Source organism: Panicum virgatum, chromosome 9N (genome assembly GCF_016808335.1).
Source record: "Panicum virgatum strain AP13 chromosome 9N, P.virgatum_v5, whole genome shotgun sequence".
Lineage (NCBI taxonomy): Eukaryota > Viridiplantae > Streptophyta > Magnoliopsida > Poales > Poaceae > Panicum > Panicum virgatum.
The window spans coordinates 18043538-18065853 of NC_053153.1; the positions used below are offsets into that span (position 1 = coordinate 18043538).

The following is a 22316-nucleotide window of genomic DNA, read 5'->3' on the forward strand; positions in this document are numbered from 1 at the left end:
CTCCCTCCCGCACCTCTCTCTCTACGTGGCCGCACCCTCCTGCTTCCTCCGCCGCCCCCATCTCTGCTTCGGCCGGCGGGCCGCCCCGCCCCCTCCCTGCGCCGGCCGGCGAGCCGCCCCGGCCCCTTCCCGCGCGGCGCGGCCGGCGAGCCCGCGGCAGACGGCTTGGCGGGGGCGGCCCGCACCTCTCTCTCCATGGCCGCGCCCTCCTGCTCCTCCCGCCCGGCATGGCCGTCGTCCTCCCCCATTCCATGGCCGGCATGTCCCTCATCCTTCCTCCCTCGTCGCGGATTCAGCTCCATCCAACACCCTCCCTTCCATGGTCGGCGCGCCTCCTCTCTCCAGCACGGCAGGGCTCGGGTGCGCGGCCGGGTCGCGGAGGAGGTAGTGCACGGCCTCCGCGCGCAGCGGCGGCTCGGCGCGCGCGAGCCGGGCGGCGACGGCGTCCACGGCCGGACGCGCGGCGAGCGGAGCGCCGGAGGATGGCGGACGCGCTGCCGGTGGAGCGCCGCCGTCGCGCCCGGAGAATGGCGCGGACGCACTACCGGCGGGGCGCCGCCTTCGCGCGCGGAGGCCGGGGCGGACGCACGGCCGGCGGGGCGCCGCCTTCGCGCGTGGAGGCCGGGGCGGACGCACTGCCGGCGCGCGCGGAGGCTTGGGCGGACGCACTGCCGGCGGGGTGCTGCCTGCACGCGCGGAGGCTGGGGCGGACGCGCGGCTGGCGGCGCGCCGCCGTCGCCCGCGGAGGATGGGGCGGTCGCGCGCGCGGGGGCCGCCGCCGTCTCGCGTGCGGTCCTGGGATGGGGATGGATAGGGTTACCTGAGGTGATAAGGTTCTGGGGGCATTTTGGTCTCTCTCTTTCATATTGTCTCACCATTAGATTGTAAAAGATTTGTTTAATAAAGTCAATGTGCCATACATAAAATCAAACATTCAGAATGTGCTACACACTAATTTGGAGAGTGCGGTGTGCAGCGCACAAAATCACATTTTCGGAGTGTCCCACAGACAAATTTCCCAAATATTAAATGCTTTTCTCACGGGATAGAAGGTGAACCAAAGGAAAAGTGGGCTTTGCTGTTCGACCATTTGGACGCTAGGTGTGTGCTTCATTTTTTCCTGTGTAGAATTATTTTGTTTCCTTTATATTTAATCGTGGTAATCATATTTCCATGTCCGTTTGACTCAGATGGGGCATAATGACTTCAAATCTTGCGGAAGTTTATAATTGGGTCATTCGAGGCTTACGTGGTCTCCCCTTGGTCGGCATCATAGAAGGTGTGACACCCGGATTTTTGAAATTTGAATTTATTAGGATTTTATTCAAATTTACTCGAATTTATTTGAATTTATTCGAGTTTGTTTGAATTTGTTTAGATTTAATTTCATTTTATGCAAGCAAGTTCTATTTTCTAAAATAAAGAAATTTAAAATAAATATAGGATAAGAACAATGATTGTTGCATAGCATGCTGCCCTTTATTTTTTTGAATTGCTGCATTTGTTTGATTCTTGGTTTAAATTCAAAATGAATTTGAAACTCTATTTTTTTCCAAATCTATTTAAAAAGGAAAAGTTTCTTCTTTTCTTTAGGGCTAAGCCCATTTATTTTTCTCTGTCTCATTCTTGTCCAGCCCAGCCCGGCTACTCTCCTGTTCCTTCTTTCCCAGCCGGCCTCTCTCTTTCAGTCAGGCCCGCTCCCCTCTTTCTCCCATTTCTTTTTGGGCCGAGCCAGCCGGCCCGTTTGCGCGGCCCGTCTTCCTCTTCTCTCTCTACCGCTGACCGGTGGGACCCGGTTGTCATCCCCGACCTCGGGTCAGAGACGACCGGGGCACCGCCGCCGCGCGACCAGCCGGGACTCCTAAGTCCGGCTCGGACCGGAGTCCTGCTGCGTGCTGCCTCCGACCTCTGTCCCGAACCGCCCGGTCTTGCCGCGGCCTGGGCTATAAAAAGAGGCCCCGGCGCCCTTGAGCTCTCAAACCTAAGCCTCAAGTTGCCGCCTTCGATCTCCTCGTGAGCCGCGCGCCGACGCCGAGAAGCCGCAGCCCTAGCTTCGCGCTGCTCCGCCGATCCCGTTGCACCCCTCCGCGTACCGCAGAATCGGTCGATGTGAGTCCTTGCCGCCGTCGGTCGCCGCCGCCGGCCACCGTTCTTCGCTCGTGTTCGCCCGCGGTAAGTCGCCTAGGCGAGTTCTCCGTGTAGCCCCGTCCCTTTTCCGCCGCTCTTCGGTGATCCCCGGCCATTGGAGGCCGTCACCGGCGTATCCCCGGCGAGTGCGCCGCCGCCGCGCCGCTGTAGAGCGCTGCCGGCCGGTGTTTTACCCGAAGCCGTTTCAACCGCTGGATCCAAAGCCAAGGGTCTAGATTAGATCCAGATTAGTTTTCTTTTAAATCTATTTTGGTTTTATAATTTTTTATGTTTATGACATCATTGCTGATGCAGTAAATCTGTAGGATTTAGTTTGCATCTGAAAATCCAGTGGATAATGTCGCTTTTGCAGGTTGATCCATGATCTTTTAGAAAATAAACCCTCAGTCCTAGTGTCAAAACACGATTTGCCAGTCCCACACGGGATGCCCCGTGGAAGGTTTTTGTTCGGTGGTGGTCGCTTGCCTGAGGCTCTCGATAGTGACACAGGGGACACAGATTTATACTGGTTCGGACCCTCAAGACGATGAGGTAATACCCTATGTCCAGCTTTGTTGTATTGCTTATTGTTTGATGTGTTGCGTGATACAAAATCGGGGGCACTGGCCCTGCTTATATAGCATGGGGAGGGTGAGACCGCCCTAGAGTTCGACTCGGATACAAGAGTTGTACTATGACTGTTTACAATGGAGACCAAGTCGTTGGCCAACTATAACTCCCTATTTTCTATATTTTGGCTAAGTCTTGTCTTCCGAAGCCTTCCTTGTCTTAGACTCTTTCTGGATTCTCCTAGTTGGGCCTTCCCAGTGTGGTCCATACGATGGTCCCCCGACTTTGGCATGGTTGAACAACTCTTTAAGGCAGACTTGATCTTGTCTCCTTCTTCATATCCCTGTCTTCGAGTTGAGAAGCCATGGTAAACTCTTCCCCCGAGTCGATCATAAGAGTTGAATCATCCTCGAAACTGGTCGAGGATAGCTCCATCAGAGTTTGACTCTATCCAATTTCGTGAAAAAATTCCATGGTGTGCGCGCAAGCGCACCCATGGGTCCTAGCCCCTGACTATCAAGTTAATTGACTCGACAATTAAAATGATAGTTAAAAACCCCATCTATATTATTTAAAATATTCCCAAATAATTTCCTCGAAACTGGTCAAAGAACTCAAGTTCGACTCGAGTCAATTTCGTGCAAAGAATTCTATAGTGTGCGCGCAAGCGCACCCATGGGTACTAGCACCCGACTATCAAATTAATTGACTTGACAATTAAAATGATAGTTAAAAAAACCTTTCTCCTTGTTCACACCTCCAGTCAACCGGTGACCAGAGTTAAAGACCTGGAACACCTCCCCAGGTAACTCTCCACCTACCTGCTCCGAGTTAATTGCTCCTCGGAAGTTCAAGCACCGCACCGCCTAGAACTGTGACCGTTGCTCCTCCATCTATAAATAAACCCGCAGCGGTTCCCGGATCCGATCGCGCTACAGTTGCAAACATCCCGACCTTTCTTCTTCCTCGTCTCCTTCGCTTCTCCAAAGGACTTCGCACTCCGCCCATTCGATGGCCGGCCACAAGCGCTCCGGGGAGGCGTCTTCCTCCGGCGAGCCCCTCCGGCGAATGCTCCGCCGCCAAGGGTACTCTTTTCTTGATTCTTTCCCTTCACATTGTTTCTATCTAGGGCTTTTTAACCAAATTGCGGTTTCTTGATTTTGCTAGGGCATTCTCATCCGCCGGCCCTCTGCCCGGGGCACACGGTGCTCCGGCCGTACCTGCTCCTCCTGCGCCTCCTCCTCCTCTAGCCCCCGTGCCTGTTCTCGCTACTCCTGCCGCCCCTGCTGCCGCCGGGGCTTTGGAGGCGGCATTGCAGCGAGTCACCGCAGAGCGCAACGCTCTCCGCGCCACCTTGATGGCTGCAGAGGAGGAGGCAGAGCGCGCCCGGGCACTCTCTCGGAGGCCGATGGCCGCGTCGCCGATAAGTAATTTTTCCCCTTTTTCGGAAAAAACCCCAATACTACTGTTCCTCAACTCTTCTCTCCTCTGATTTCAGACCTGATTGCCAAGAATCCGGAGCTGCGCGATCACGCGGAGGACGCTGCTTCCTCTGTCAATGCCCTGGGCCCCTTCCTTGTCGACCGCCTCGCCGCCATCCCCGACCGAGCTCGGGAGACTGTGGCCCATGGGGCCAGGGAAGGAGCACGTGCCACTCTTGCAGTGGTACGCCACGCCTACCCTCAGATTCCCGTTGAGCACCTCCCAGCGGCCATGCTATGTGGGGCTTGGCAGGATTATCAGGGCGGGCTAGAGGAAGCCGCCTCTGCCATCGCCGCCGGTGCGAACGTCGAGGCAGCCTTCGATAGGCTGTTCGACGACAACTCGGAGGATGACGAGTAAGGTCATTCCTCGAGTCGCGTGTGATGAAGTAGTTTTCTTTTGTTTTGTAAATATTTGGAATGCAACTCTGCGCCACGTGTGCTTTTGGACATCTGCCTGATCTGTGGTCATCGAACCACATTATCCAGTTTCTGTGATGAACTGGTCATCTGTGTGTCTTGCGTGAACTTTTCTTCCAACATCGAGTTAATTACGCCAGCGATTTGTGAATTTACTAATGACTTGCATTAGTATTTGATTATACTCATTAGGCTGGCCGATATAGAATCAAAAAACCCCCGAGTCATTTCGCATCTTATCTTATAGAAAGAGTCAGCAAAAGGCCTCATGAGGCACGCGAAGTCGGTGTATAATGACAAGCACTATAACCCGCTGGTATTTCACCAAACTTTTTCTTACTCGCACGATATAGGCTAGTATCGAACTGAAGCCCCCGAGTTATTCGCACCTTATCTTACTGGAAGAGTCAGCTAAGGCCTCCTTGGGCGTGCGAGTCAGAATATAGCGACTAGCACTAATTCCCGCTGATACTGTTGATCAGACTCCATTATACTCGCAATGCAGGCTGATATGGAATCAGAGCCCCCGAGTTGGCTCGCATCCTATCTTATAGAAAGAGTCGGCAAGGCCTCGGGCGGCATGCGAATCAGAACCCAGCGAACTGAGTTCCTGCTGACGACTTGCGTCAGACTTCGTTTATACTCGCAATGCAGGCTGATATAGAATCAGAGCCCCCGAGTTGGCTCACACCCTATCTTATAGAAAGAGTCGGCTCAGACCACTATCGATGTGTGAGTCAGCACTCAATTGCTCGAGTTCCCGCTGACGACTTGCGCCAGACTTGTCTTATACTCATAGCAAGTTAGTCTTGAACTAGAGCTCCCGAGTCAATTTACTGGAATAATATTCTGGGCATGTTATCCCATTTAATTAAATAAGTTTTGATAACTTACCTTATCTTCATACCATTTGAAATCTAGATCCCAGATAATTTGGATCTTCGCTGCCCCTGTGTATCATCCCATAACGGGCTCACGCATATGTCGGGCATTCTTGTTTTTCACAAGCCGTTGAAAAGGAAAGAGCTACCTGACCCCTTTGACCCTTGACAACAACCTGTGACCTAGCGCTCCAATCTTCCCCAGTCCACAGTGCTCTCTCCGCCGCCAGCGCTCACCTTCGCCGCTGCACTCCTCAATCCGAGAAGCTTCTGTGAGCTCACCACCTTCCACCGTGATCTCCATGATGTCGTCATCAGGCCGCCGTTTGTCCTCTCGCCACTCCGACAAGGCGCTGACTTCTTCCTCCACCGGGGAGAAGAAGGCTCTTTCCGGCAATAGCGAGAGCGACGTTGTCACCACCAAGGTCAGTGCCGCTGCCGCCCGGCGCACCGAAAAGGAGAAGAATAAGCAGATTGTCCCTCCTCAATCAAAGGGAAAGGAGGGAGCCACCGATGATTCCGGTGACACTGAGGAGATTGATCCTCAGACGGTCAAGTCCATTCCTGATGTAGAAGAAGAATGGAGTTCTTCCGTCACCGACGAGCGTCGTCTGGTGAAGCTAACTGCTAATGGGATTCTCCCGGAGAAAGCCCTAATTGGTTGGAGATCCAATGTCGGTATGAATTTCCCTACTCCCGCAACCAACGAAGTTGTCCTTTTCGAGATGTTTTTCCAGGCTGGTCTTGGCCTCCCCATCTGCGATTTCCTTCAAGGAATCCTGTACTTCTACCTGATTGAGCTATACAATCTGAACCCCAACTCCATTCTACAAATCGCCATTTTTGTCCATCTCTGTGAGGCTTTTCTTGGCATCGAGCCTCATTACGACCTTTTCCGCCATGTTTTCCATCTCAAAACCCAGAAGAGGAAGAACAAACTTCGTCTGGTGGGTGGATGTGGGTTCCAGGCTAGGATAGGAGCTAAGAGCTGCTATCTCACTACCCTGCTGAAATCTTCGCAAGGGAGTTGGTCCACTGAGTGGTTTTATCTGGCCGACCCGGAGAGTTCTTTAGCTCCTTTCTCTCACCCCGGGAAGTGGCCGATCTACAACCCTTCCTGGGAGAATGCTGAGTTGCTCAGCCTCCAAAATCTAATTGCCGACCTGAGGCAGGCTGGTCCAGACGCTATTGAAGTTGCTCGAGACTTCCTCGCCCGTCGTGTACAACCTCTGAAGTTGAGGACTGGGAGTGCCTGGGAATACTCTGGACCATCTGATGGAAACTGGGAAAAGAATGAAGAGCCGAGCGAGAAAGAAGTGAACGCTCGCCTTCATAAACTATTTTCCGGAAACCAATTCCCGGTTACTCCCCACCCCTAGAGCTTCAGTCTTCAGAACCCTCGCTCTGAGGTATGTTTTTTCTTATTTTACAATTAACCTTGAATTTGATCAAACTCAACTCATCTGGTTTTTCAGGGAAGAGAAAGATTTGTATGTTGCCTTTCACTTCCTACTGAGGAGGAAATGGTTGGTCAATCTCTGGTCACCCCCTTCTGGAGGGGAAATAGTTGGCTCAAGCACTAATGTTAGAATTCCACTCGACCCGCTTCAGCGAGCAGGCAAACGTCCCTTGACTCCAGAAGTCCAGGCCGAGACTAAACGCCTCAAACATCAAGCCGAGTCGAGGAAAGATTTCAATGTGTCCAGCGGCACATTCCCTGTGTCATCCCAAATACCAGAGCACCTTCAGCCGAATCCAGTTTCTCCTCTTGAGGATCCTCCTGCTCAGCCGAAGAATATCCCTGCTCTGGCTACCCCAAGAGTGACCGGCACCTTGAGGTAAACTTCTTAATTTTTCTCATATTATGTTATTCAAGCTTACTCACTCTATTCCCTTGTACTGCAGAGCAAAGCCCTCTTTGAAGAAGAAGAGCAACTTGGGCACTTCTAGTCCAGCATCTCCCAAGGCTGCTGTCGACGACTCTTCTGCCAATCTCTAGCCTCAACCTACTGGTGATGCAGGGGTTGCCCAGCTTACTCGAGCCCCCGAGTTACTTCTATTAGAAGGTGTCAGCGGTTCCACGCCCCCTCCTCCACCTTTCGCCTCCCAACCAATTGATGGGGGAGATGATATCAGTGGAGATGAGGACGATATGAAAATCAGTTATATGGGCGATGATGGATCCCCCATCTTCTTCTCCTTGGCTGCTGAAGACATCGACCTTAATTCAATGCGGGATGTGTACCAACACCTGGGCCGACTCATTGAGGTATCTCTTCTCAACCTTCCTCATTCTTTTTGTCACCTCATGAGCTAACACCAAGTATCATCTTATGCCAGAGTACAGCCACTAGGGCCCATACAAAGACACAGCTGATAAAGAAAATGGCTCCTTCTTCGGAAGAAGGAGGAACTCTCAAGGCTGAGCTGATCGAAGTTCGCCATGAAGCTGATGCTCAGTGCAAGGCTGCTGAAGAAGCTCAAGCTCATGCCCAAGAAGCTAAGGAGATCCTTGCTAAAAAGGAGATAGAACTCGCAGGTATGTTTGTCAATGCTCCAAATTAAGATCCGGTCTCAATTTGAGCATAACCTATTTCCCAATTAGCTATATTACTCTTCGCATTTCAGCTTATAAGCATCGATTCGCTCTGTCTTTTGAAAACTTGCAAACGAAGCTTGAGACGGCTAGGCGCGACCGAGAGGCAGCCTAGAAAGAGCATGAGACCACATTATCAAATGTCAAGAATGTTCTTGACAATTTATATGGACTTTCTGGGAACTCCTCAAGTACTTCTTCGTCCAGGGAGATTACTCAGCTACTGGAGCGAGCCCCCGCCCAATTGGAATTCAGGATCATGCAAGGGATAGAGCAGACTCTAGCTCTTTCCAAATCTTGGTATGGGGAAGAATATGACCTGGCTGAGTTGTCTCAGGGTTTCAATGCGTCTTCTCCAGGGCAAACGATCTCCTTTGTAGAAGAAGTTCGTCCATTGGTTCGACCAATTGGTGAAGCACTAGGCCTCCTAGCTCCTCCTTCAGCGGACTCATCTCGTGCTCAAGCCACACTCGGTGATGCTCAAGATGCAAACAATGAAAATCCCGAGGGAGAGAAAGATTAGACTTTGGTCATAAAGGGAAGGAACATTAGCGAGAAACATTTGCATGATGTAATATTTAAGTTAAATACTCTGTCTAGTTTCTGTCTAGAATCCTATCCTTTCAAATGCTTTGCACAAGTTAAGTTTAAGTTGTGTATCCATGACTTGGTCAGGATAACCCCCGCGAATAGATATAGTTTCTTGGAAACCAGCTTCTAGTTCGGTCGAGTTGCAAAAAATTAAAATATGCTCACATATGAGGAATAGAACCATGACTAAAACTTAATCCAGAATATTCAACTCATATATTACATGATAGCCCCCGACTCACCAGATAATCTAAAGATAGAATATCTGGAGAGTCAAAGATGTTACAGAAATTGTAAGAAAAGTAAAACCTAAGGGTAATAACGACGTAACTGGTCTATGTTCCACGTATATGGCTCCATTATGCCATCTTCTCGCATCAGTCTGTATGCTCCCGGCCTGCATACTTCTGCGACAATGTAAGGCCCCTCCCATTGAGGGCTGAGTTTATGGCGATCAGTGTGAGAGTGGTTCTTTCGAAGAACTAGATCACCCTCCACAAAGGCCCGACTTCGAACATGGTGACTCTTGTAGCGCCTAAGCGCCTGCTGGTATTGAACCGATTTGTATGACGCACGGTCACGCTCCTCCTCTAGTAAATCAATTTCCATAGCTCTTGCCGCTTCAGACTGGTCTTCGTCATAATTGACAACTCGCGTGGAGCCGAATTGCACATCTGATGGAAGAACAGCTTCCGCATCGTAAACCAAGAAAAAAAGGCGACTTGCCTGTGGAGGCATTGACCTGGGTTCGAAGCCCCCAAACCACTAACAGTAACTCCTTAAGCCACCGGCCCTCATATTTCTCCAACTTAATCTGGAGTCGGGATTTGATCCCCTGAAGGAGCAACCCGTTCGCCCTTTCGACTTGACCATTACTCTGGGGATGGTATGCTGAGGCATAGCAGACTTGAATACCAATGTCCGAGCAATAATCAGTAAAATCACTGCCCGTGAACTGTGTTCCATTGTCAGTGATGATCTGATTAGGGACCCCAAAGCGAATCATGATCTCATCTAGGAACTCTCGAGTCTTCTTAGCTGTAATCGCCTTGAGCGGTTTGACTTCAATCCACTTGGTGAACTTGTCGATGGCGACATGCAGGTGCGTGAACCCTCCAGGAGCCGGCCTTAGACGTCCCACCATGTCAAGCCCCCAAGTAGCAAAAGGCCAGCTGATCGGGATCGGCTGCAACTCCTGACTAAGGATACGGATGTTCTTCGCAGAGAACTGACAGCCCTTACATCGTTTGACGATGTCATCAGCATCCCGCAACGCCGTTGGCCAATAGAACCCTTGATTAGTAGCTTTGACTACCAACGTCAGAGGCCCTGCATGATTCCCGCACACGCCGGCATGCAACTCCTTCATGAGAGATTGCCCATCAACTCGAGAGATACATCGTAGAAGAACTCCTGAGGAGTCGCCGCGACCTCATCAGGCAATGGATCCTCTGGGGGAGCAGTTGCCAAAGGCTTGACCTTCTTGATGATGGAGGGCTCCATCACATCTTCAACAAAGATACCCGGCGGTACTTTTCTCAGCCAGAACCAATGCCTGCCAAGACGTCAGCCTCTTCATTGTACTTTCGAAGCACATGTTGCAGCTCCAACCCGAAGAATTTCTCCTCGAGTTTCCTCACTTCCGCACATTACGCCTCCATCATTGGGCTATGGCAGACAAAGTTCATGTTAACCTGGTTAATTACCAGATTCGAATCACCCCAGACCATTAGCTTCCGAATTCCCAGAGATATCGCCATTCGGAGCCCATGCAGGAGCGCCTCATACTCCGCTACATTGACTGATGTAACAAAGTGTAGACGAAGCACATACTTCAACTTTTCTCCTGTCGGAGCAATAAGAACAACCCCAGAACCTGCACCCTCTTTGAGCTTTGAGCCATCAAAGTGCAGGTTCCAAGTATCCATCGGCTCTGGGGGAGGTGGGAGAGTTGTTTCTGTCCACTCTGCCACAAAATCAGCCAAGGTTTGCGACTTGATCGCAATCTTGGGCACAAACTTTATGGATAGAGCTCCCAACTCGATGCCCCACTTGGCAATACACCCTGTGATATCTGCCCCATGGAGAATCGACTCCAGTGGAAACGAGGTAACCACAGAAACTTCATGGGCTTGGAAATAATGAGAGAGTTTCCGCGAAGTGATCAAGATCACATAGAGCAACTTTTGGACATGCGGATAGCGTACCTTTGACTCCCCCAATACTTCGCTGACGAAGTAAACTAGACGCTGGATCTTCTGGACATGGCCTTCTTCTTGTCTTTCGACCACCAGTGCTGTGCTCACGACTTGATTAGTCGCCGCGATGAACAGCAAGAGTGGCTCTCCTTCAGAAGGAGTCACCAGAACAGGGGGACTCTGCAAGGTCGACTTGAGAGCCTCAAACGCGAGTTGGGCTTCCGGAGTCCACTCGAACTTGTCCTGCTTTTTAAGCAAGCGATAAAAGGGAAGTCCTTTTTCACCGAGCCGAGCCAAGAAACGACTCAGTGCCGCATGCACCCTGTAAGCTTCTGGACATCTTTTGGACACTGGGGTTGACCCATCCTCAGAATTGCTCGAATCTTCTCAGGATTAGCCTCGATACCACGATAGCTAACAAGGAACCCGAGAAGCTTGCCTGAAGGAACACCAAAGACACACTTGTCCGGATTCAACTTCCAACTCCACTTTCGCAGATTCTGGAAAGTCTCATCTAAATCAGAGATCAAGTCGCTCGCCAATCGAGACTTGATGACTACATCATCGACATAAGCCTCCACGTTCCTCCTGATTTGGGAATCGAGAGTTTTCTGAATCGCGCGCTGGTAAGTAGCCCCCGCGTTCTTCAGTCCGAACGGCATTGTTATGTAACAATACGCGCCAAAAGGAGTTATGAACGATGTGGCCAACTGGTCTTCCTCCTTCAGGGATATCTGATGATACCCTGAATAGCAATCCAGAAAACTAAGCAGATCACACCCAGTCGTAGAATCTATGATCTGGTCGATCCTCGGTAGGCCGAAAGGATCCTTCGGGCAGGCCCGGTTGAGATCAGTATAATCAACACACATACGCCATTTTCCATTCTTTTTCTTAGCAAGTACAGGATTAGCCAACCATACTGGATGGAAGACCTCCTTTATAAACCTAGCAGCTAGTAGCTTTACAATCTCGGCCTTGATGATGCCTTTCTTGAAGTCGGTGAACCTCCTCAAGCACTGTTTGACAGGCTTAGCGTCGGGAACAATCTTCAACTCATGCTCGATCTTGTCCCTTGGAACACCCGGCATGTCTGATGGTTTCGACGCAAACATGTCGATATTGTCTCGAATGAAAAAGACAAGCACGCTTTCCTATTTAGGATCCAGTGCCTTGCCGATGATCGCAGTCTTGGACGGATCACCTTCAGTATCAAGCTAAATCTTCTTCCCCTCAGCCTCCTTTTGTTGGACCACAGTTGTGGAGCTTCTTGGACGGCATCTCGGGCTCTTCCGGAGAGTCCTTGATGTTCACGACCTCGAGTCGCGGCCTTTCAGTCTCGATCGCCATCTCCTGGCTCTGGGCGATGCCACAAGCTTCCTGCTCGCAGTCGTAAGCCCGGAGAACATCGCCACGGATGGTGATGACTCTCTTAGGTCCTGGGACCTTCAGCAGGAGATAGGCATAGTGGGGAACTACCATGAACTTGACAATTCCGGGTCTGCCCATGATGGCGTGGTACGCAGCCTCGACATCGACCACCTCAAAACAGAGCCTCTCTGTACGGTAATTGTCAGGATCACCGAATGTAACAGGCAGAGAGATCTTACCCACCGGGGTTGTTGAGACTATCGGTATGAAACCGTGGAGAGGTGCAGTACTGGGTTTCAACTCTTCTGCCGGAATCTTCATAGCCTTGAACGTCTTTCGGAACAGGATGTTGAGTCCTGAACCACCATCGATCAAACAGCGAGTTACTTGGATCCCCCGGATGGTCGGATCGACCACCAACGGATAGCACCCGGCCGCCGGGATGCAAGTCGGCTGATCTTGTCGTCCGAAGGAGATCGGAGTTTGAGACCAACTGAGGAACTTAGGCTCTGCCGGGTGAATCGAATTGATCGATTTCAACTCTCGGCGAGTTACCTCTGACTTGCGCTTTGACTCATAAGCTTGCTCTCCCCCGTGGATGCAATTGATGCGATCCGCCGGTTTCTGGTATTCGCCCTGAGGATCTGCGCCTGCTGTGGGAGGTGGTGGCAGTGGCCTGTTAGCATTGCCCCCAACCGTCTGTTGGCGATACCACGTACACTGCTTCTCCTTGAGGAACCTCTTTAAGAAGTTGCACTATGCAGTGGTGTGGGTGTTAGTGCCGTGGAATATGCATGTACCAGACATGATTTCCCTGTAGTCAACCCGACGGGGCCTAGGCTCTTCTTCTTCCTCACCGACAAAGTTGACAGCGTCCTCAGCACGCCATTTCTTCCTGGGAGGGTCATCTTGATCTTTAGCCTTGGCCTTGCCCTTTTCGTTGTAGGGATAGTAATCGAGGAGTTTGGAGCTGGCGAACTTGTGTGCTTCATCGAAAATCTCCGGGACCCAGTGCTTCCGGAGCTCGGGGTCGCGGACACCTTTGATGAACGCCGCCAGAACAGCCTCATCCATGGCCGTGGGAGTTGAAGTCCGAGCATCGCAAAACCTCATGATGAAGTCACGGAGCAACTCGCCCTTCCTCCGTGTCAGCTGACTGAGAGAATGGGATGGATTGGGGCGCTTCCAGATTCCCTTGAAGAAGTCCCAGAACATGGTTCTGAGCTGTCTCCAAGAGTGAATAGATCCCTTCTTTTGATTTGTTAACCAAGCCCTGGCATTATCATCCAACACGACTGGAAGATAATTGGCCATGACATAGTCATCCCCTCCAGCCGCACTGATGGTGATGGCATACTTGTCAATCCAGCTCTGGGGGTTGGACTTGCCATCGTAGAGTTGGATGTGGGCTGGTTTGAACCCCTCGGGCCATTCGACATCCCGAAGATATCGATCGAAAGCCATGACGGATGTCGTAGACGCCCGACCGCGGCGATGCCGTGGCTCCCGATCGGAGTCAAATGATGAAGACGATGATGGAGACGGCAAACGTCGACGGTGTTAGTCGGTGTGGCAGAACCACCTGAATTATCTCGGTTCAAGTGCGTTGGCCATCACCATAAAGGCAACACCGACACAAACGCACTTCAAACGGAACAATTCTTGGTCTGTCGGGTAACGTCCCGATACAACCACCGGTTCTCGGATCGAACAAGCATACCCCGCACGAAGGCGAGTCCAGAGATATTACAACCACATATTTTACAACACAAGCATAATAGTTATTACAAACCAGTTCAAAGCATTATTACAGATCCAAACTCAGTAAACGTTATACAAGCCAAAAGTTTAAAGTTCAGAGTTTAAGCAGCGGAAAGAAAACACGATGGCTACAGCACATCGTAAACGGATACCGAGCTAGCCCAAGCAAGGTATCACTCATCGGGGTCATTGCTGGCCGAAGACGGATCCCACTCTACTGACCAGCCAGGAGGCAAAGAGTAGGGCCAAGACAAACTAGCGATCTGGTCCTCAAAACTCATACCTGAAAAATGTTTCAACAGCAAGGCTGAGTATTCTAATACTCAGCAAGACTTAACCGTCAACGGGTATACTTAGCCCACCTAACTAGACTATGCAGGGTTCTGTGAGGCTCTGGTTTTCCTTTTGCTGAAAAGCAATAAAGAGTAGGTCCTTACTTTCAAATTTTAGCTTTCAAGATTCTAGTTGATTAACCATTCTATGTAAGCAACTACTATTCAACCATGGTAGAACTTTAAACAAACATCAAGATTGATCATAATCATGTTGCTCTTATTACTCTGTGTGGCAAAGAGATCAAGCAGTCCCAAACCGTGAGAAGCGGACGATTCGAATCGAATTTGTTAACCTGGCCAGGCAGACCTAACACACACATTTGGAACATCGTCGGGTCGTTCCCAAACAACTGTTTACCTTTCATTCCGACCTGTGGATAGTGCCACTCTCCCCGACTACAAGGCACCAACCTCGTCCCTGTAGCCGCGGTGTTGCGCAACATAAATATAAATAAAAACCTATCTCTAAGAGAGAGTGGAAGGTATATCCACTCACCGGTCCTATCGGCTACTAGGCTTACCGCGTACCATATTTACGGCATGTGGCTAGTACGTTCAAAAACTTAACCAACACTACCACACACCGCGACCTCAGCAAGTTTATCAACACAGACGGGGTCTCACACAAAGTCATGATATCGAACAAGACCCCGTCCATCGTCCTTATATTGATAGCAGAAAGTAAACAAGCAATTCCTATAGAGCTCGCGAGTGACAGGCAATCACTCGACTTTTACCGGTCCTATAAGCTTAGCAATTATTCGAACTCAGGTCTAGTGTTCAGTACATAGGTTCCTAGGATCATGCATCTAGGATTTCAATTCAAATCCTAAGAACTGTAAATGCACAAGTAAGTAATAACGATAAATGGTAATAATTTGAAATATAGGTTATGTCCGGGACTTGCCTTCTCGGTAGTCGCTAGCTAAGATAGCCTTCGACTCTTCCGAACTTTGGTCCGGGTCTTCAGTCAGTACGGCGGCGTTCACTTGGGCTTCGTGATCACCTCCTTCGGACTCCGGGATCAGCTCGTATGTCCCGTCCGCTAGAACCGCCGTATCTATATGTGATGCAAGAGATGAAATTACAACCACATACATTCCACGATAAAGTTGTAGTCTACAAATAGCAACAAAACTTAGCATATGGGCAATCGTTTATAGAGTAGTAACTTAACATGTCATACTACACAAGGCATCATGATCAACAGCACAAAAGAAGCTCACTAACTTGATAAACAAGTTGTAGTTGATTCCTATAGTTTGCAATTCATGGTTTGCTAATAAATACCTAACTCAGCACACATTCAGTAGTAAATTCAGAAAAAATTACATCAAACAGAAAGTAAACAGAGTAATCTATCCTGCAAATTTCATACCAAATAATGCAGCCATTTATTTAGAACAATTCTTTTATTCAGACAACTCCTAGAAAAAGATTGAATTATACAGGTTATACCAGAGCAAATTAGAAGCTAGAAATTTAAAAGCAGGTCTAAAAAGAACTAAATTAGCTACTGTAAAATTTTCAGGATTTATTCTGCACATAATTAATTCTGAGAAAAAAACAAAACTGACAGCAATCTAACAAGATTCATTTTTAGATTCTGTTCTCATCATGAACTAGTGCTCAATTTTTACAGACAGTAACATATGACTACAAAAAGGCTCTACAAATATTATCAAGATTTTATAAGTAATGAAACTATTTATCATGATTAAAGCTCACTTAACAAGCATTAAATCACAGAAATAGCTAAACATATCAAAAAAATTCCAAACTTGGGAAACAGCAATGTTTTAGTAACATACGATCCTGGAAAAAGTTTTACACACATAACATTAGTCTTTCAACCAGCACAAATAAATTAGCCAAAGTAGTATATTTAAGAATCTTGAATCTTTGACCTAGCTAATGATGTCAAAAAGGTTTCAAATTTTTACCAGGAACTAATAACAATACAAGACACAATCAACCCAAAAATCACATGCAGTTAATGAGTATAACTCATGGAACAAATAAAGCATATTTATTTTTTCCTTTTTCTTGGATTAAAATACAGATCAAAAATGAAGATGTGCATGTAACAAACTTTGTAGATCTTCTAACAAGGATTCCAAATCATTTGGGTTAGTATTTTTCTGATTTTTCTAAGGATTTCTATGGAATTTCAAAGTTCAGCCTAAAAGTAAAAAGGAAAAGACATGAAAACTTGCAGACAGGCTCCTAAAAGAAAACGAATCCTAGCAGATATGCCCCTGGTCGGGGTCAAAACAGTGGAGCGGGAGTTGATCGGCCGAATCCGGTGGCGGCGATCGCCGGCGGCGAGGGTGAAGGGGCTGGGGAGCAAGGGGAAGTCAACGCGCACCTAAAGGTGTGCTTGCACGGGTCTGGGCGAGCAGAGCGGCGGCGGCGGAGGTTCAACGGCGGCGAGGGTGCTCCGGTGAGTTCTGGGCGAGGAGAAGTGGTCTGTGAGCTGCGCGAGGTCGAGGCGAAGCTGATGGTAGGGTTAGCGTGGGCGGAGGAGGGCTGCAGTGGCGGGTTCACGGTGGCGTCGAGCTCGCCGGCGTTCGGGCGGAGCGGCTGCGTTCCGGGGTGTTGGAGGTAGGGAGCTGGGAAATGAGCGCGAGGATTAGGATGCTGGGGTGTTCTGGGTGTTGGGGCGCGTGAGAGTTGGGGGCCTGGGGCTCTGCAGCGAGCTCGCCACCGCGGCGGCGAGGTGGCGGCCGCGGAGCTCGGCCAGGACGTCGTGGCAAGGGGAGGGGGCTCCAGCGCGTGGGAAGGTAGGTCCAGGGGTCAAGGGGGTGACGCGTGGGGCGGTGGAGCAGCAGGAGGTGGCCGGGACAGGCCCCGAGCGGCGGGCAGCGCGGCGCTGACTGCCGGCGGCGTGAAGCAGAGGAGCAGGCAGGAGGAAGAAGAAAGGTGGACTGCTTTGTGAAATTTCAGGTAATTCCAGGGACTCTACTGTAAAACAACAATAACTTTTAAACTAGGGCTCAAATGAAAAAGTGCCCAACATGAAAGTTGTTCAATTTTTCAAGATCTACAACTTTGATGTTGTGAAAAATTTGATTTGACCAAAGGTTAAAGAGTTATTTTGAAAACAAAGGAAGGATTTTTAATTTAATGGACTTTTGTCTTTTCCATTGCAAATTCAGTTTAATTTCAAACTAAAAAGCAAAATTTTCTGCCAAGCAATGATTACCCTGAATTTTGCAAATAAACCCTCCACAAAAACAATATTTGCTCTCCCTACTCAACTTAAATTATAGAAAAGACCTTGCATAAAAATCATAATTACACAATCAACCTTATAATTTTGCAATAAGGTCCTTGATCAAGCAAAATAAGCACATGATACATAAAATAAATGCAATTCTATTGTGCAGACACCTAGGGTGTCACAGTCGGGAGACGGCCGGCGTTCCCGATCTTGCTACTCATGTCGTCGACGATCTTCTTCGCGCTCCCTCCAGTTCGAGTCAATCTTGTCACGCAAGTCACGGTTCTTCTTGTAACCATGATGGTCACGCTGGTGCCTTCCCTCGTCGCGTCAGTGACGGCGATTATCGCCGCCTCCCTTGTTCTCACTAGCCGCTTCTTGATTATCCCCTCCTTCGGGACCGGCCCGACTCGGGGTTTTAGCGGTGGTAGAGATCTGGGCCATGGCAATCTCCAAGATCTGCTTAGCTTGATCGACTAGAGGATTGGCAGCCTGCCCATCCAGTGTCTGGGTGATGAGCTGGTCGAGAAGTCCCTTCGCCTGAAGCAGGTTCTGGCTAGGGTTGTTATAGACCTCGATTGCCCCGACTCGAGTGATGACTGCGTTGTGCGGGGTCTCGGGGAGACGCCCCCTTTTGAGGACAAACTCGGGACTAGGATGAATTCCAAGGTGGAGTTGTTCCTGAGCAATCTCAGCCTCGAGGGCCTCCTGCCTTTGCCGAAGTTGCTCGAGCCTCCGTTGACTTTTGGCTTGCTCGCGTTTTTGGCGTTGCTCCTCCGTCTCGTTTGCCGAGGCAGTATCAGCCATGAAGACCTCGCGAGTTGGATCTGAGTCCGAAGCCATCCGTGCCGGGGGAGCTGGTCCTCCAATCTGGATCATGGTAGTGCCTTGCCCTGATCGACGATCTGGGCACTAGTGAGTTGCAACTCGCCTGAACTCGTTGGATCTGGAACCTGAGGAGGAGTCTGGATCTGGCTTGGGCCTTGGATGACACGGTCGTACTCGACTGGGACTGGACCAAGTTGAGTGCTGACGGCTGTTATCTCACAATTTTATGCCGTCAACACCTGCAATTAACACTGAAATTAAGACACAAAGCATAGTGGTAGGAGTTATTACTAACGAATTCCACGAGTTTTGGTGTAATCTTGTGTTGCAGGTAATTATCATATCTTTCAGGGGCTAAAATGCATAAATCCAAAAGCCAGATCTAGCCCAGCTGGCCCAAGGGAGTAACCGGCCCAAAACCGATGAAAACCCGTGGAGGATCGAAATCCAACAGGTGGGCCGGGCTAGATTCCACCTGGGAAGGCCGCCACCCGAGACTGGACCCGAATGGGCCCAGCCCTAGGTCGGCCGACCCAGGGGTTGGCCTGCTTGGGCCCAGCCGGTGGGATGCGGTTGCTGAGGCAGTTCACAGGTCGGTGCTCACGTTGGATTTACCGGCAAGCAACCGTAACCGCCATGACACGTGGCAGAAGGAGAGAAGAAGGGGGAAACTTGCATGCTACTCAAGCTACTCTCCCAAGGCACCTCCCCTATAAATGCAGCTCCTCTCCACTCCTCTCAACACACATTCCTGCTTGGAGAAGCTAGAGCCACTTTGTTCTTAGTGCCATATCCTTTAGAGTGAGTGAGTAGAGAGTGAGAAGGAAGAAGGAAAGGCGAAGCTCCGGAGTTCTGTCGGAAGCTCCCCTCTCTCTCTCTACCCTTGTAAGTTCAGCAGTACTTTACTCTAGTATAATATATTGAAGTTATTTCAGTATTACTTATTCTAGTTGTTGTGCTGAGTTCTACTTGTGTGATTATTTCTGAGTTAGCTCCTATTGAATACCAGATTGCCGTCCGTTAGTAATAGTGGTGTCTTAGTGAATTGATCATCACTAGGATAGTGGTTGATTTGCATAAGCATGGTGCTTAGGCATAGATCACCTGCAAGTGTTGTGGCTCCGCACCGTTAGTAAGGGGTAGGTGTAGCAGTAGTGACAGCCCGTAAGATCACCCAATTCCCCCCGGTCGTGATACACAATAGGGTTGAATCTGGTAGCAGCGCGCATGCCAGTGCTCCCGAGTAACCTTGATAGGATTAAATTAGCTTTCTTAAGACACTGTTCACACTAGTTGAACCTCTCTCTCACTAGGCTCTCTCCTATCCAGTAGCGTGTCCTTGGTTAGACTGTAGACGAGACAACCCTCCGTTCCTCGAGAGATCGATACCTTGGAATACTCCCGGGTGAAGTGGTACAGCGGTATTCCGTGCGCTTGCGGATTTTTCTGTGTGCGTTAGCAAATACCAACAAGCATTTCTAGCGCCGTTGCCAGGGAACGGTTGCTGTTTATCTCCGAACCCAGTCTAACCACGTATCCTTTCCCTTTTACCTATCTTCTACCTTTACCCCCGCTACCCTTAGAAAAGTTCATGTTCATACTTTTCTACGCTTCCAATGAAGCAATCCATTTGTGCGTATTCCGCACCGTCGGGCGAATTCTATGAGCCGCCTCCTTCATCGTAGCCTATTTTAACATGCGGCTATGAATTCAGTGCCGACTATATCACCATGATTCGAGAACAATCCTTCTCGGGTAGAGACCAAGAAAATCCCGACCACCACCTGCGAGAATTCGAACAGCTCTGCGCATGCTTGTCCATTGAGGGCATGGCAGCAGAGACTGTCCGGTGGAAGTTGTTCCCGTTTTCTCTTCAAGAGAGGGCCGAAACAATGGTACATCCAAGCCGTTGGGTCAGTGAATGGCCGGTGGAGTGAATTGCGAAACAAATTTTGTTTAGCATTCTTCCCGCTTTCACGCATTACGGCCCTCTGACAGGAAATCCTTGGATTCCAGCAGTTGGAGAAGGAATCTTTAGGAGTTGCCTGGTCTAGATTTAACCTCTTGGTGAAATCAGGACCGAACTTGTCCATCCCTACACCCGTTCTCTTACAACACTTCCATCCAGGGTTGAACAAGGATTCGGCAATGCACCTAGACCTGGCCGCCGAAGGTTCGTTCATGCACCTAACCCCGTCCGAAGGAGTTGAAATCCTAGATCGTATCATGGAAAACACCTCCTTCGTAGAACCCGTTAGTGAACCACCTCCGCCTGAGCCAGTGTCTCCTATCATAGAGCATCCCGTAGATGAGTCCACTCCTGAAACATCTACAAACACATCTAGGGAGCCATCTCTCGAATCCCATACTCTAAAGATCGAAGAAATTCGACCTATAGAGTATCTCTATGAGTTCAAGGAAAGCTTCAATGAAGATTTTGGCAATACCTTGAACGACCAATACAAGTGAAAGCCCCTAGCCTTGACCTACCCGGAACCGGAAGAGATTAGCTATCTTAGAGAAACCGTCCGGGAGCTCACTGCTATCATGAGCAGTGAATGGTCGGCCGAGGCCAAGTTATCTCCTGACGTTGTTAGGATAAACCCAGCCTCCAGATCCATCAACTGCCTCATAGGAGGAAGGCTAGTAGGAGCCCGCTATGATCCAATGGTTGGTGTCAACCTTATCTCTGATGCTTATGCGCTCGCCTTCCTAGGCGATCAAACGCTCACACCAACCAACAAATTCCTCAAACAACAAACTAGACATTTGGTTGAGGGATTTGGGATTCTCCACAACGTGCCTGTCCAGCACGAAAACGCCGAGGCCATCTTGGATTTTCATGTTTTTGAAACCCAAGATTTCGATGTCTTGATAGGGCTTCCTTTAGAGAAACTTCTCTTCAAACCCCCTACTCTAGACTGCCTCGACGTCACCTTAGGAGGAGAGAAGTTTTCCGTACCCTTCACTAGAGCTAAAAACACGCCGACGGAAACTCCTCCTGATCACGAAACGATAGAGGAGGTGATGGCCATCTTCCCTTTCGAATCACCAGAAGCTTCCTTAGAGCAGGACGCTAAAAACTTCATAGAAGAGGAAGATACCTCTGGTGAAACGCTAGAGTTGCCCATAGAGCCACCACCACGACCTCCTATCGAGCTAAAGCCTCTTCTAGCTGGGCTACGCTATGCCTTTCTACATGGCGATAAGGAAGCTCCTGTCATCATAAGTGACAAACTTTCTAAAGATGAGACTTCTCATCTTCTAGCCGTTCTAGAAAAGCATTGCTCTGCCCTGGGCTATTCTCTTCAAGACCTCAAAGGGACCAATCCCGCTCTCTGCACCCATTGCATACCAATAGATCCAGAAAGTACGCCTTCTAGGGAACCCCAACGAAGGTTGAACAATGCGATGCGGGAAGTAGTTAAGAAAGAAGTCTTGAAACTCCTGCACAATGGGATCATATATCCCGTTCCCTACAGTGAGTGGGTTAGCCCAGTCCAGGTAGTCCCGAAGAAGGGAGGAATGACGGTCGTAGAAAACGCTAAAAATGAGTTGATCCCTCAACGAACCGTCACCGGATGGAGGATGTGCATTGATTACCGAAAACTTAACAAGGCTACAAAGAAGGATCATTTTCCGCTACCCTTCATCGATGAGATGTTAGAGGGGCTGGCAAATCACTCCTACTATTGTTTCCTTGATGGGTATTCGGGATATCATCAAATCCCTATCCATCCAGATGATCAAAGCAAGACCACATTCACATGCCCGTATGGAATGTATGCCTATCGTAGGATGTCTTTTGGCTTGTGCAATGCACCAGCCTCGTTCCAAAGGTGCATGATGTCTATCTTCTCAGACATGATCGAGGAAATAATGGAAGTTTTCATGGACGACTTCTCCGTCTATGGAAAAACATTTGATCATTGTC

General features: G+C 49.5%; 1 protein-coding gene across 4 annotated transcripts; it reads left to right on the forward strand.

Moving 5' to 3' along the window:
• The first annotated feature begins 1838 nt into the window (after positions 1 to 1838).
• On the forward strand, positions 1839 to 8736 carry LOC120692474. 4 transcript variants are annotated; one of them, XM_039975780.1, is made up of 5 exons: positions 1839 to 6840; positions 6955 to 7317; positions 7385 to 7748; positions 7820 to 8018; positions 8108 to 8736. In XM_039975780.1, exons 1-2 carry the CDS (start codon positions 5782 to 5784, stop codon positions 7060 to 7062), a joined length of 1167 nt encoding a protein of 388 aa, XP_039831714.1. In that variant the 5' UTR covers positions 1839 to 5781; the 3' UTR covers positions 7063 to 7317; positions 7385 to 7748; positions 7820 to 8018; positions 8108 to 8736. The 4 variants fall into 4 exon arrangements, with proteins under 4 accessions (XP_039831714.1, XP_039831713.1, XP_039831712.1 ...); XM_039975779.1 differs by having other exon boundaries at positions 2386 to 6840; positions 8155 to 8736; XM_039975778.1 differs by having other exon boundaries at positions 2386 to 6840; positions 7820 to 8736.
• Positions 8737 to 22316: the final 13580 nt, after the last annotated feature.